At 41.8% G+C, this 12,967-nt stretch overlaps 1 protein-coding gene, 1 long non-coding RNA gene and 1 other non-coding gene across 10 annotated transcripts in view; 1 reads left to right on the plus strand and 2 right to left on the minus strand.

Moving 5' to 3' along the window:
• The window catches only part of Gm38424, a 66,490-nt gene extending 65,135 nt beyond the window's left edge, over nucleotides 1–1,355 (plus strand). For all 3 annotated transcript variants that reach the window (XR_868330.2, XR_868331.2, XR_868332.2), the window contains one exon: nucleotides 54–1,355. This is a non-coding gene — a long non-coding RNA (predicted gene, 38424). The remainder of the gene's footprint in view (nucleotides 1–53) is intronic.
• The window catches only part of Rbks (ribokinase), a 73,211-nt gene that overhangs the window by 37,639 nt on the left and 22,605 nt on the right, over nucleotides 1–12,967 (minus strand). For 5 of the 6 annotated variants that reach the window (XR_376828.3, XM_006504114.2, NM_153196.1 and 2 more), the window contains exons 2-4: nucleotides 11,236–11,368; nucleotides 4,784–4,847; nucleotides 3,642–3,704 (exon numbers count right to left, since the gene is read on the minus strand). Coding sequence is in view for 4 of the 6 variants with exons in the window: in XM_006504114.2 (XP_006504177.1) it covers nucleotides 3,642–3,704; nucleotides 4,784–4,847; nucleotides 11,236–11,368 (260 nt within the window). In the remaining 2 variants the exon portion in view is untranslated. Of the gene's footprint in view, nucleotides 1–3,641; nucleotides 3,705–4,783; nucleotides 4,848–8,791; nucleotides 8,853–11,235; nucleotides 11,369–12,967 lie in introns of all 6 variants that reach the window. The other variant, XM_030254808.1, reaches the window with a different exon arrangement.
• Nucleotides 5,154–5,263, minus strand: Mir3473e (microRNA 3473e). The gene has a single exon (NR_105859.1). It is a non-coding gene; the product is annotated as a microRNA 3473e (primary transcript).

The following is a 12,967-nucleotide window of genomic DNA, read 5'->3' on the forward strand; positions in this document are numbered from 1 at the left end:
TACTTTTATTTTATGTGCACTGATGTTTTGCCTGCGTGCATGTCTGTGTGAAGGTTGTCAGATCCCTTGGAACAAGAGTTACAGATAGTTGTGAACTGTGGATGCTGGGAATTGAACCTGGGTCCTCTGGAAGAGCTGTAAGTACTTTTAACCAATGAACCATATCTCCAATCCCCTATTTTACTATTTTAAACATTTATGTATTTATGTGTTTTATGTATTGGGATATGTGTGTGCTCTAGCACACATGTGGGGTAAGAATAAACTCTCTCCTATCATGTAGGGTTAGGGATCCAGTCATGTAGGCAGGCTTGGCGGCAGGCATCTTGACCTGCTGGGCCATCTCTCTGGCCTCACTAATTTTTAAGAAAACACCCTAAAAGTTTTAATTCTAAAATAAATTTAATTACATGTTGAAATGATAATATTATATATATATGTGTGTGTGAATTATATTGTTAAAATTAGATTTACCCCTTTTCCTTTAATAAAAACATGGTTCCTGGACAATTTAAAAACTGCATGTGGCTTACATTTTGTTTCTATTGGACAGCACAGCTCTAAAGGAATGAGTTGCAGCAGGCACTTTTTAGTGCTTCAGGCTGCTTGTGCAGATCTAGTATAGACACGACCTAAAATTACCTCTCCACACAGAACAAATCCTAGCCTATCGTCTTACCGCATGTGTGTTTGTTGGCCATGAGGAAAACTTAATAAAGTGTGGATGGTTCTACACAAAGCCAACCTCAGACCTGGAAAAATGCAAGGAGCCCACTTGCTGAAAGACTGCATCTCTCCTTCCTTCTCCCCAGCAGTGAGCTCATTCCCAGCTGGAGTCAACTGTAGCATAACGTACTATGCACTTCTGGATGGGCTTTGGTGGCTGAACAACAAGCCGAAGACCAAGGCTGTCCACAGACAAAAGCAGCCATGGACATGCAGCTAGCTCAGCCATGCCTTGAGTCTGACAAGCTGGAGTAACACTCGTCACTTTGTCGGCATCTGCCTTCACTTGAAGGCGCTTATTGTTCAATTCCTCTATATTTATTATTATTTTTAGACAGTCTCAGTCCGTAGCCTAGCCTGGCCTTGAGCTCCTTGCAATCCTCCTGTGTGAGTCTCTTGAGTGTTGGGATTATAGATTTGTGCTGCCATGTTCTGCACAATCTATACTCCAGGATATTACCTTACTATAAGCCAGGTACGGCTTACCATAACAGACATTTTGGTTCACAGGAAAGGAAAAACTGAAGTCATTTCTAGAACATGAGGTTTAAGGTCAGAAATGACCTGCCTTTGGCAGTAATCATTATTGATGACATAGCTTAATATAATAAATGCTGCATTATATTTTATGTTGTCCATAGTGATATATTATTTATAATTATATATGATACTTTCATTTTGACCACAGAATGAAAACTTAACCTACTGTCTTTGCTATTACAATTTTATTTTATTTTATTTATTTATTTTTTTCCAGAGCTGAGGACCGAACCCAGGGCCTTGTGCTTGCTAGGCAAGCACTCTACCACTGAGCTAAATCCCCAACCCTGCTACTGCAATTTTAGATCGCTGAGGTTGAGTTTAAGATGCTCATGCAGAAGTGCACTGTAAGGGGCTTGAGATGAGTGAGGCTTAAGTTGGCACACGGACCCAGGCTTGGTCCTTAGCACTGCATAAACTGGGCATGATGAGGCACACCTGTGACCCCTGTCCCTGAAAGATGTAGGCAAGAGGATCAGAAATTCAAAGCCATCCTGGAATCTATGAGACAAATAAACAACCAAGAAAACAAACCCCCAAAGAACATGCAGAAGGCTGAACAAGACCATCAGTGAGTTCAATGCCAGCCTAGGCTACAAATAACTCCCTTAATGAAAAAGCATAGATGTAGTCAACATATTAAGGGGAAAATTATTCAATATTATGTATAAATACTGGAGGAAATGAAAAAAATTAATGTGTTTCACATTGCATGTCTCTCTGGGTAGCACAATGAAACCCCATGCCATCTGATTCTGTTTTCACCTGGGATATGAGTCTCGTCTTTATCCAGCATATCATGTACACACTGAGGGCCTATGTGGCCCTCCTGATGATCAGATGGGCTGTTTAGATACTGCAGCCCTAGCAGGGTGTAGTGGCGCACGCCTTTAATCCCAGCACTTGGGAGGCAGAGGCAGGCAGATTTCTGAGTTCGAGGCCAGCCTGGTCTACAAAGTGAGTTCCAGGACAGCCAGGGCTACTCGGAGAAACCCTGTCTCGAAAAACCAAAAAATAAAATAAATAAATAAATAGAAAATAGATACTGCAGCCCTGTGTTCATGCCAATTTCTACATAGCAGACTAATGCCAGAGCAGAATGCCTGCCTTTCACCTCATTTGATCTCATTTATGGGCTGTGTCATCTCAGTCACCACAAGGAAGCTACATGCAGGCCACGGATCTTCTGATGTAGATTACACTGACATACTATTTCTTACACTATGTTGTCATGATCATTCTGTTTATTATTACTAATGTAAACTTCTTACAGTCTCTAATTTGTAAACTAAACTTTATTACAGGGCTATACATACAAGAAAAAAAATATTGTCTAGAGAGATCAGACTATTGGCAGTCTTAAATTGTATTCCTCTATGCATACGGAAGAACCACTGTATAAATCAAAGACATATTGTAACAGATTCTAACACAGCCCACAAAATGTATTAGGTTCTATCCTATAGATCCAAGAGATACCTAGTCTTTCTGAATATTGGCCTTAATTTAAAAATAAGAAACCCAATGTAGATATTTTTACACTTAGAAGAGTTGGTAGGGGGTTGGGGATTTAGCTCAGTGGTAGAGTGCTTGCCTAGCAAGTGCAAGGCCCTAGGTTTGGTCCTCAGCTCTGAAAAAAAAAAAAAAAAAAAAAAGAAGAGTTGGTAGAGTATGACCCTTCAACTTGAAAGCAGTTACTGTTTTGTTTTGTTTCTTGTTTTGAGACAGGGTTTTACTATGTAGCCCTGGCTGTCCTGAAACTCTCCATGTAGACCAGGCTGGCCTTGAACTCACAGAGATATGATGCCATACTCAGTTGTAGTTACTGTTTTTAAAGGTAAATGTTTTGACTATGGTAAAGCCTCATGGTAGAACTATGTATACTGACTTTTGAGGTTTGATTGCCGCTTAAAGAGCAGACAAAATTGAACACTAATGATGTTTGAAGTAATTACTGGCTGCCATTTACTCAGTAAATAATCTATAAATACGATTCATCAAGTTTTGTTTTGCACCAGGTTATATTTACTTACTTAGAGGAAGGGTAATGGAAGTGGCAGGTGAGTACTTGACTGCTTTGAGAAACACACACACACACACACACACACACACACACACACAAGTGCTGAGCATCCTTTGAAGGGAGAAGGGGACACTGTGATAGGACATTTGGAAGCATCTACCATGCTTCACACATATTAGACAGAGCATTTTACAAATGATCAAGGAGGGGAAGATAATTGAGTTTGTTATTTGGGAATGTTGCTGTTTGGAGCAGTGGGTGTGGTGGGGCCCGTAGGACTGGGGTGAAACAGTCCCAGTTCTGGAAGACAAGGTCTGCTCGAGGTGGTGGCTCTTATATGTGGCTCACATACCTTCATTATTGACAATTATGGAGGCTGTTCCTGTAGCTGCATCTCTGGTCTGATATGTAAACTCTACAAGAAAAAGAAAGCCACGATCGAGTCATCCAGCCTGGCATGGACTCTAACAATTTTTATGACACTAATTCTTGGAAAAACTTTTTAACCTTTAACCATCTGGAATGAGTTAAAAAAGTAAGTAATTAGTGCTAATTTATACCCATCACCTATACAGTGAGGAAATGGGCATCTTTACATCAGTGGCACCTTTTCCTTGCGTTAGTAACAACCCATCAAACTACCCACACACTTTACTCCTTAAAATTATTCATGGTTGTATATATATGCATTTTTTAGAACAACATATTTTTTTTCTTCACAGTAAAAAATGACAGACTTGAGATAAAAAACAAAAGGTTAAACATATAAAACGAACTTGTTTGATTTTCATCATTTTCATAAGCTTTGCATTTCATCCAGAACTGAGGTCTGGCATGGAAACAGATGTTGATCAGCCAGGCAGCCTCTGACAGCAGCAGGGAACCTCGAGCTGGAGGCAGAGGCCCCATGTTCCAGTCCTGGCTCTGGCTCCAGCTGGCTGTGTGCTCTTGGGAAAGGCCCAGAACCTTTGCTTTCCTCTCCTGTGATTACATTCTCAGCCTTGGCAGCTTCTAGGATGGCCTCAGCTGTATCATTCAATGACTTTTCTTAAAACACCCTTTATGAATACAGCACCTGTGTTTTTCTTGTCACATGCCTCTTAGCCACTAAATGAAGATTTGTAACCTCCAGTGATTCATTCCTGTCTGGAGGAATGTCCATGAAGAAATTAAACAAAGCAGTGCTTACAGCCTCTCTGGCTACTAGGGGAGGAGCTACTAATTATACTTAGCTTTCAATTTTCTTGATAACAGGATCACAGAAGAATGTTATAAACAATAAGCCAGGCATGATGGCACGTATCTGTAATCTTAGCACTCAGAAGGTTAAGGCAGGAAGACTGCCTTGAGTTTGAGACCAGTACAGGCTTCATAGTGACTACCAGGCCAGCCAAGGCTATATAGCGAGACCCTCTCTCAAAAAAGTAAAACCAAAACAATATAAAATCCATAAGGAAAGTTATAAACATTAATTTTAAAAAGATGAAATGTTACCTGTAGAAATATGATTTTGTTTTAAGTTTTCTATGTAATCATTGCCAAAAGAATCGTTGCCAACCTGTATCAAAGAAAGGATGAGCGTTAGACCCTGTATAGTTAGTAAAATGTTACAGTGGAGCTTTTAGAGTAGTTAGCATTTTAAAAGGGCGCATATGCATGGTACTTCAGAAGACTAATTAATCTTAATGTAAGATGCTAGACTATATTTCAGCCAAAGGATGTAATGTAAGGTAATCTTTAACCCTGTTTTACTTACATCCCTCCTAATGCATGAAGCATGAATGTCTGTTCACCCCCTTCAGGCCTGGTGCCTGAGGGGACCAGAAGAGGCTTCAGATCTCTTGAAACAGAGGTTGCAAATGGTTGTCTGCCTTGTGGGTACTGGAAATTGACCTTGGGTCCTCTGAGAAAGCATCCAGTGTTCTTCCTTACGAGCCATCTCTCCAGCCCAGTGTCAGTCTCTTGAAGGCAGAGCTGCATATGAGTTGTACACCCTGCACAGGCAAAGCTGTCTTGTTTTAAATTGGTCTTTTCTAATCCTTCACCTTCAAATCATGTATGCATTCACCATTCATTCATGTTTCTGGACTTTAAAAAGGTTAGGTCTCATGCTAACATGGATGTGAAAAGCCCACAGGCTTCAATCCTACACAAAGAACTGGAGGCAACTAGTAAAAACGGGAAAAATAGTCTTCCAGGGAAAAGCAGACTAATTAACCAACTATCCAATACCAAATGGTCAGGCTTGAAAACATATATGCACACAAGAACAGTATACACACTGGACAGGTTGTATTTATGAATTTAGGAGTATATATATATATGTATATATATACACACACATACATATATACATACAAACACATACACACATATACATATATGTAGTACAAACAATGAAAAATGAGGTCATGAAAGAGGGAGAAAAGGGAATATAATTATATTATAATCTCAACAAATTAATGAATGAGATCCGTGCATGGTGGAGTGTGCCGAGCACTCAGCAGGTGGAAGCAGGAGGAAGACAAAGTCAAGGACAGCGCAGGGTCTATGGAGCGCCTGTCTCCCCTCCCCCTCCAGCCTTAGAAGCACACACTTCCTAATCCTTTCTGTTTCTGCACTCAATCTGAAGTTCCTAGAAATGGTTAAGAAGTCACAGTAGAACCTTTGAAAAGGGTTTTGACTACTTGCTGCCACTGAGCACAGCGAATTCTACAGGTGAGATCTTCACAGAGGAGAATGGCCCTAGTAAAGACTGTTACACAGGACTATCAGGAGGAGAATGGCCCTAGTAAAGACTGTTACACAGGAATATCAGGAGGTTTCTGTTTCCCAGTCATACTTTGGCCATCAAATTGACAAGAGAAATTTAAATGTAAGCATCTTGGCCAGGAGGCAACTGGTGCATATGGGAGTCAGGGAACTTGGAGTCTTCTTTCAGTTCTGCCATTATCAAGCTAATTAAAATGCTTTGCATTTTGCCTCAAATTTTCCATCTAAGCCAGGCTGGAGGATGGAAGTGGTTTGAGTTCTCTCTGGCAGACAGGAACCAATGGTTCCCAACGCTGGCTGCACGTTAACACCTCCCAGGAGCATTAAGCTTCCCGATGCTCTGGTCACACATGGCCGGCAGGCCACACACACTCCTAGCTAAAGCACACTCGGCCGGCACACAGCTGGCACTGTCCGGGGAGCCGAGTCCAGTGTGTGGGCCACGTGGAAGACTGCTGGGTTTCAGAAGGAAAGGGCTAGGAGAGGATTGGAGAGCTGTGTGTGTCTAAGAGATGGGAATGAGACTGACAGTGAGATCGCAGTCCTGGGCATGCTCTGTAGGTAGATCAGCTAAGAGGAGATGGGGAAGCACAGTCTGCAAAGTCCATTAGGGCTGCCAGGCTGGACCCAACACTGGGATGAAGACACGGTAGAGCGAGCGACAGAGATGTGCTTGCTGAACCCTGCTCAGAAGGGCTGCAGGGTTGTTCTCTCTTGGGGAGGTTGTGGCTATTGTTGGTTTTTTTTTTTTTGTTTTTGTTTTGTTTTTATTTGCTTCTATCTTTCTAAAATTCACATTTGGCCAAAATAATTAGATTTCATTTTTGGAGCTGTGAGTAGAGTAATTTTTAACTTGACCTTGTCACTTGACTGTGGTGGGACACATATGACGTGTGTGTATATATGTTCATGTTTATCTCCTTGCGTTCACTTCTGAGAACGTAGGAGTCTATTCTTCTCTCTCCACCTACTCACACTGTACCTGCTTTTCAAGCACCAACGTACATCTACCTTCCCTCTTTTGGCGCTCATTAATCCTCTCATTTCCAAAACTCCTACACAGCATTCCTGATTGCTACCATAATCTAGTGCCATCTTACACTGTTTGCAACTCCATATTTGTCCATTGAGTCTTCCCGCAGCGTGGAGAGGCTAGCCTGGGATCTATCGGCCCTTCCCTCAGCCCTGCACATGGACGGTGTTTAATTAGTATCACATTGTCGTAGTTACTCTACAGTATATTTTCTTGAGCCTATCTTATTCATGAAGGGATATGACCCTGAGCACAGGAGTTACGTTGTAGCTGCAGATAAGGCTTTGCTTATAACAGTTTTCTTGTTTTGCAGACATTATTCTTGAATCACACATAATATGAGGCAGTTCTATCTGTGTGAGCCTGTTCCAGCTGAAAGGGATGGGTAAAGGGCAGCTCCAACATGGATTTATGCCAGGGAGGTTCACAGGACCTAATGATCTTGCTTGTAGGGTCTTCTGGTTATGAAGGAGCTCTGACACTGCTGCTCATCTGACACTGCTGTTGAAGCTCTCTTACACGGAGCCCTCCTGTCCTCACTGCTCTCTTACATGAAACCCTCCTGCCCTTGCTGCTTCTGACACTGCTGTCGAAGCCTGTAACTTTCCAAGGCTGGCTAGTGAACCCTACTCCTGCCTTGGCCTCTCCGTGCTGGGATTATACATATACACATATCACCAGACTGCCCCCCCCACCTTTTAAACACAGGTTCTATGCATTGCGATCAGATCATCATACTTGGCACACTGCCATCTCTAGTCTCCTGCTATTTTTGAGACAGGGTCTCAGCATGCAGGTTAGGGAGGGCAGCTTTACACTTTTAGTGGCTCTGTGATAGCCTCCAGCGTGCTGGGATTACAGGCATTGACCAGGGTTTGATGTTTAGAAAGAACTTATGCCTCATAAACATTTGACTTCAATGGAATACAAGTGGAGAAAGCATTTGCACCCGTCAGGAGAAGTCTATGAGAGAGGCCCTGGCAGGCTGTTTGCCTTGGGATGAAGACTTTCATTTTCAAAAACACCGTCTCTAGTTATCACTGGACTTTAGCCTGAACACACGACTCAGCTGAGTACCAAATCCATGATTCTTAACTCTGTAGAGTGCTCCATTATCCATTTGTCACGAAATAAACACTAACAGAACCCTGCTTCCTGCTTTTGTGACAAGTACCTTACTAAATAACTCCTAATTGGGTCTGCCTGTGCCACCAATCTTTCCTGTCAGTGCCTGATAGCTAGTGTATCACAGTGGAACATAAGCTAGCATTGCGTAGAGAATACAGGGGATTCTCTACCAGTTTCTCTTTTGCTCCATCTGTTCATTTTTATCTTGATTAATGTAATGATTTGGGTTTTGATTTGGAACTTGTCATCTTTAAAAAAAAAAAAACCTGCTAAAAAACAAGTGTGGCTAATTTGTCTGACGAGAATCTACTGCAAGCTGTGTGTGTGCTGGTGCTAACCTGTGGCCCAGCTTCAGACAGGTGAAGGTGGGAGGATTAAGGGCTTTCTACACCACATAGCAAGGTCAAGGCCAGCATAGGCTACAAGGGGCTATGAAACCCTATCTCACACAACCAAAAAGAAACACAACATAGGACAACACAACACAATGGAAGCTATAATGACGGTGGATAACTTTTGCTATAAAAGTCTATTATTTTTCTCCTTAAGAACTCTTAAGAGGCACATACCTATAATCCCAGCAGTCAGGACATCAAGGCAGGAGTATTATGACTTGAAAGCTAATAGGGGCTACAAAAAGAAACCCTTTATTAATCAATTAATAAAAGAGGTTTCCAGCTAGAAGTGAAGTTTAGAGGCAGAAGGCATTCTTTGCATTTGTGAGACTCTGTGTTTCTTCCCCAACACCAAAAAAGAAAATAAAACAAGGAGACTAAGAATAACACACAATTTTCTTAATTTAATGTTTTAAATAAATCCCTGCCTTAGAGTCCCAAGGTACAAAAGCAAATTTATCCTGGGCCAGCTTCCCTTGAAATCAGTTTCCTTATGTTTTCCTGTGCAAAAGCTTGGACTAAATTGTGTGGAGCAGACACGGATGACTAAAAGAGCTCAGAAGATGCTCTGGAAGCATGAGGTGCTGGCAGGAGCCATCCATTCCACTGAGCAGAGTGGCTCCTCTGCTCCTCCCTTCAATCGCCCTCAGGACTGCAGCACAGCCCCTCCCTGCTCCTCTCACATCCATCACATGATTTCATGTCTCACTTCCCCAGTTTAGTTCTACAACTCAAATATTTCTATTTTGTTTTTCTATCTTTGCCTTCCATTCTATAGACCTAAAATAAAAACAATCTCAAAATCTTAAGAGTAGGATGAGAACTGGGGCCCATGGAATCCTGACTTCAGTGGCCCAGGAATACTTTGTATATACAGCTTCCAAGAGGGGAAGGGGGCTCCATTGTCTTTTCTACTCCCCTCGTCCTAGGACAGCCACTCTGGATACCTAGCTTCCCAAACCAATTCTATGTCGATCTTTTTCCTGCCAGGAAAGCCTATCTTCTTCCCAGTGTGAGCCCCCTTTGTGAGCATCACTGGGTAGTTACCTAGATCTCATCTCCAATCAAGGACGGGATAAGTCAGTGTAAAACTTTTGTCAATGCCCTCTCACTGTGGCATCATTTCTAGAACACAATTATTTCCAGATTGGCCCTGTTACTATTTTAAATCCCTATGGACCAATCTTGATGATAGAGGTGGTTCTTATTTTGAATTTTGTTTTTCCTGTGATGTTTCTGACCAAATAGCCATGAGAATGATATGCTGGTCATAAATGAGAAATAGCAGATGAAGTGATAATTGTATGGTCTACACATCCCTTAGAGGCTCCCACTGAGAGCAAAGTGCTGCAGGAATGCAGAAATGACATTTCTGCAGATTTTTTTTTTTTGTAAAATCTATATAGTTCACAAGAGACAGCTTTTCTAATTTTTTATTCCTTATCATTTGCTGGGCAGATTCAAACTCAGCTTTCCTTATACTTAAACTCACATAAGTTTACCTTCTAATAACAGAATGTTACCACCTTCAAATGACATGAACTATATACAATTGGAAACTTTTGACAGCCAAATACAATTATTTCAGAGGATTACTGATGTTACATACCCCTTCTCTATACAACGGAAAGCAGAAGGATGCCAAGGATCAATTATATGTGGCCATTACAACCTAGTCTGCTAGCACTCACGGTACAGTGGTGATGATGAGAGGCGGGCTTAATGACGAGGGGCTGATCCTAGAGCTGGTTTGTGGCTGAGGCCCTGAGTGCAGGGTGACTCAGGCTGTTCAGAAGTGGGACTGTAGACCCCCAGGGAACAGGTTAATTCCTCTCACATTGCATACACTGGCTCTAAATTCATTGGATTCAGAGAATACAGCATCAAGTGATTTGAGGACTGCTGCTTCCCAGAGGATTCACTGACGGAGAAACTCACACAAAGCATAAGAAAGCCTAATCACTCTTATTTAGATTTTTTTACAAACAAACCTTCAAAAGAATTAAAAACAGGTACTCAGAGAGGTGCATGTGGATGCATAGTCACAGGCTACTGAGAAACAATCAGAAAGGTGGGCACAGTCCAGGAGTCCAGCAACACACTCACTGATGGATAGCTATCCACATAAAGGTATAGTATTTAGCCATTAAAAAAGATGTAATGTTGATACATGTTATGGATGGAGGAGCCTCAAAAACAGTGAAAGAAGCCAAAAGCAAAAGTCATATATTACACAGCCAATTTATATGAACTATCGGGGATAGGTTCATAGAGGCAGAATGTAGATTGGTGACCCCAGGAATTGGGAAGAAATTGCTTAAATGGACAAGAGGTTTTCCTTTGGAGTGATGGTGTTCTGTAACGGGCTGAAAACAGTAGATGCAAATCATCACAGATCACTAAGTGTTACTAAAATGTAATATTTCTTTAGACAGGGACTCACTATGTAGCTGAGGCTGGCCTTGAACCTGACCCTTCAGCATCATGAGCAGCTGGTACCATAGGTACCCACCACTATCACCAGTAAAGTGTTCATTATATAATTGTGAAGGAAAACAGAAACAATGAGCTTGAACCAGCCTTTGCCCTGGGCCCCTTCCCAATGCTATATGGCTTACCTTGCAGACTATGGCCGCCTTTGCTCCCAGTCGCGCAGCTTGGACACACTGGTTGGCACCTTTTCCTCCAAAGCCAATAAAAAACTCATGTCCATGGATGGTTTCTCCAGTTTTTGGCAAGCGAGAAGTAAGACTATTATAATTTAAGGAGAAGAAAACAAAGCACGTTGGTAATTGCAATCAGTGTACATTCTTGAGAGACCAGGAAAGGTTATTATTAGAGCTCTGATTACTCTTAAGCAAGCTGTGAGCTGCCAGGAAGACAGTCTTTCCTTTCAGTTTTCATTATAACACAGCACATCTCCTCCAGAGAATTCCTCTCCTCTCCAGTTGCTGTAGCTGCACTACAAATGACAGCTGGTGTCTGTACTGCATTGGGGCTATTCACAGGATAGTCCCCTGGCCCACAGCAGAGCTTTACTTACACTGGAACTCAGCAGGCAGGCTGAAGGAAAGGGTATGGGATTCTCTGTCAGTTTCAGAAGAAGCAGGAGGTTTATCATGATTCTAGTGAGTATCAAGTGTGGGACTTGAAGAGGAGAGGGAAGCAGGGATTTCTGGTACTAAAAGAACCCTTTTTGTTTCCTTGAGGGTGGGGCAGGAGCAGACTCTCCTGAATACTGTGTCATTTATGCATAATGTCCAAAAGAACATCTATTTAAAATGATGGAGCGCTAAGTACTAAGTTTGGGCTTAAGTTTCATTACGGAGCATCACAATCATATAAAAGTAGACCTCCCTGTCCTGTCCACTCAGCACTTAGACTCAGTTATCAACTCTCAGCTCATCTTGCCCCCATTTCCATTGGTGTCATGAGAGGCTAAGCATGACTTCACCATAATGCTATGGCCAATGGTGATAGTATTATTCATGGGAAGCATTACATGAGATTTGTTCTAGGTAAAAGTTTTCATGACTTTAAAAGACCAGATTTGAGGAAACAGTATTTCCGGAGGATGGAAAGAAATGACTGACTTCAAATGGTAGGCATTTCAGACAAGTGAAGTGAGGACTGGCTGCCTGGCCATAAAGAAGGGGGCCAACGATGGCAGGTGGGACCAAAGTGAGTCAGTTCTCTACAAGAAAGAAAGGCCAAGTGTGGAGACTGGATGAGAATCTATGGTATTTGAAGAGACTACAGCTTTGTATTCATTAATAGGCCATGCTGTATCTGCAACCAGCACATGTTGTATTAGACTGGAGTAGCAGGACCATATCAATTCCTCCAGGTCACTAACAGCTTGTCTGCAGTGGGCTGACATGATGCACATTTGTTTCAATAAAGACTAAGATCAGCCCATGAGCCTCTCTATATGCTTCTAAAACCGTCAATAAATCAGATGACACGGTTCCACTCCCCAGCACTGTGCTGTCAAATACGCTTGAGATTCAAGAGACTCATCAATAATGTGAAAACATCCCACTCCTCCTCTCTTCAATGCTATTTTTATCTAGGATTCTTCATGCATTTATAGTACTGATGAAAAAAAATATACATCTAAAAGGTTCACTTCTGAAAAAGGTACTCAATCAAGAGAAAAATGGTTTTAATGTAATGTTATTATCCTGTCATTTAATTTAGCAATGACAGTGATGACAGGATTTTGATTTGCATCAGAAATCTTAAACATTTTAGGGTTCTGTTATGAGCAGCAGTGGCGAGTAACCCACGTGACAGAGTATCAGTGTGAAGTCTTGGATTATTGATTCTGCTACCAAAGACTTGTCAAAC

The sequence above is a fragment of the Mus musculus genome, chromosome 5, assembly GCF_000001635.26.
Source record: "Mus musculus strain C57BL/6J chromosome 5, GRCm38.p6 C57BL/6J".
Classification (NCBI taxonomy): Eukaryota; Metazoa; Chordata; class Mammalia; order Rodentia; family Muridae; genus Mus; species Mus musculus.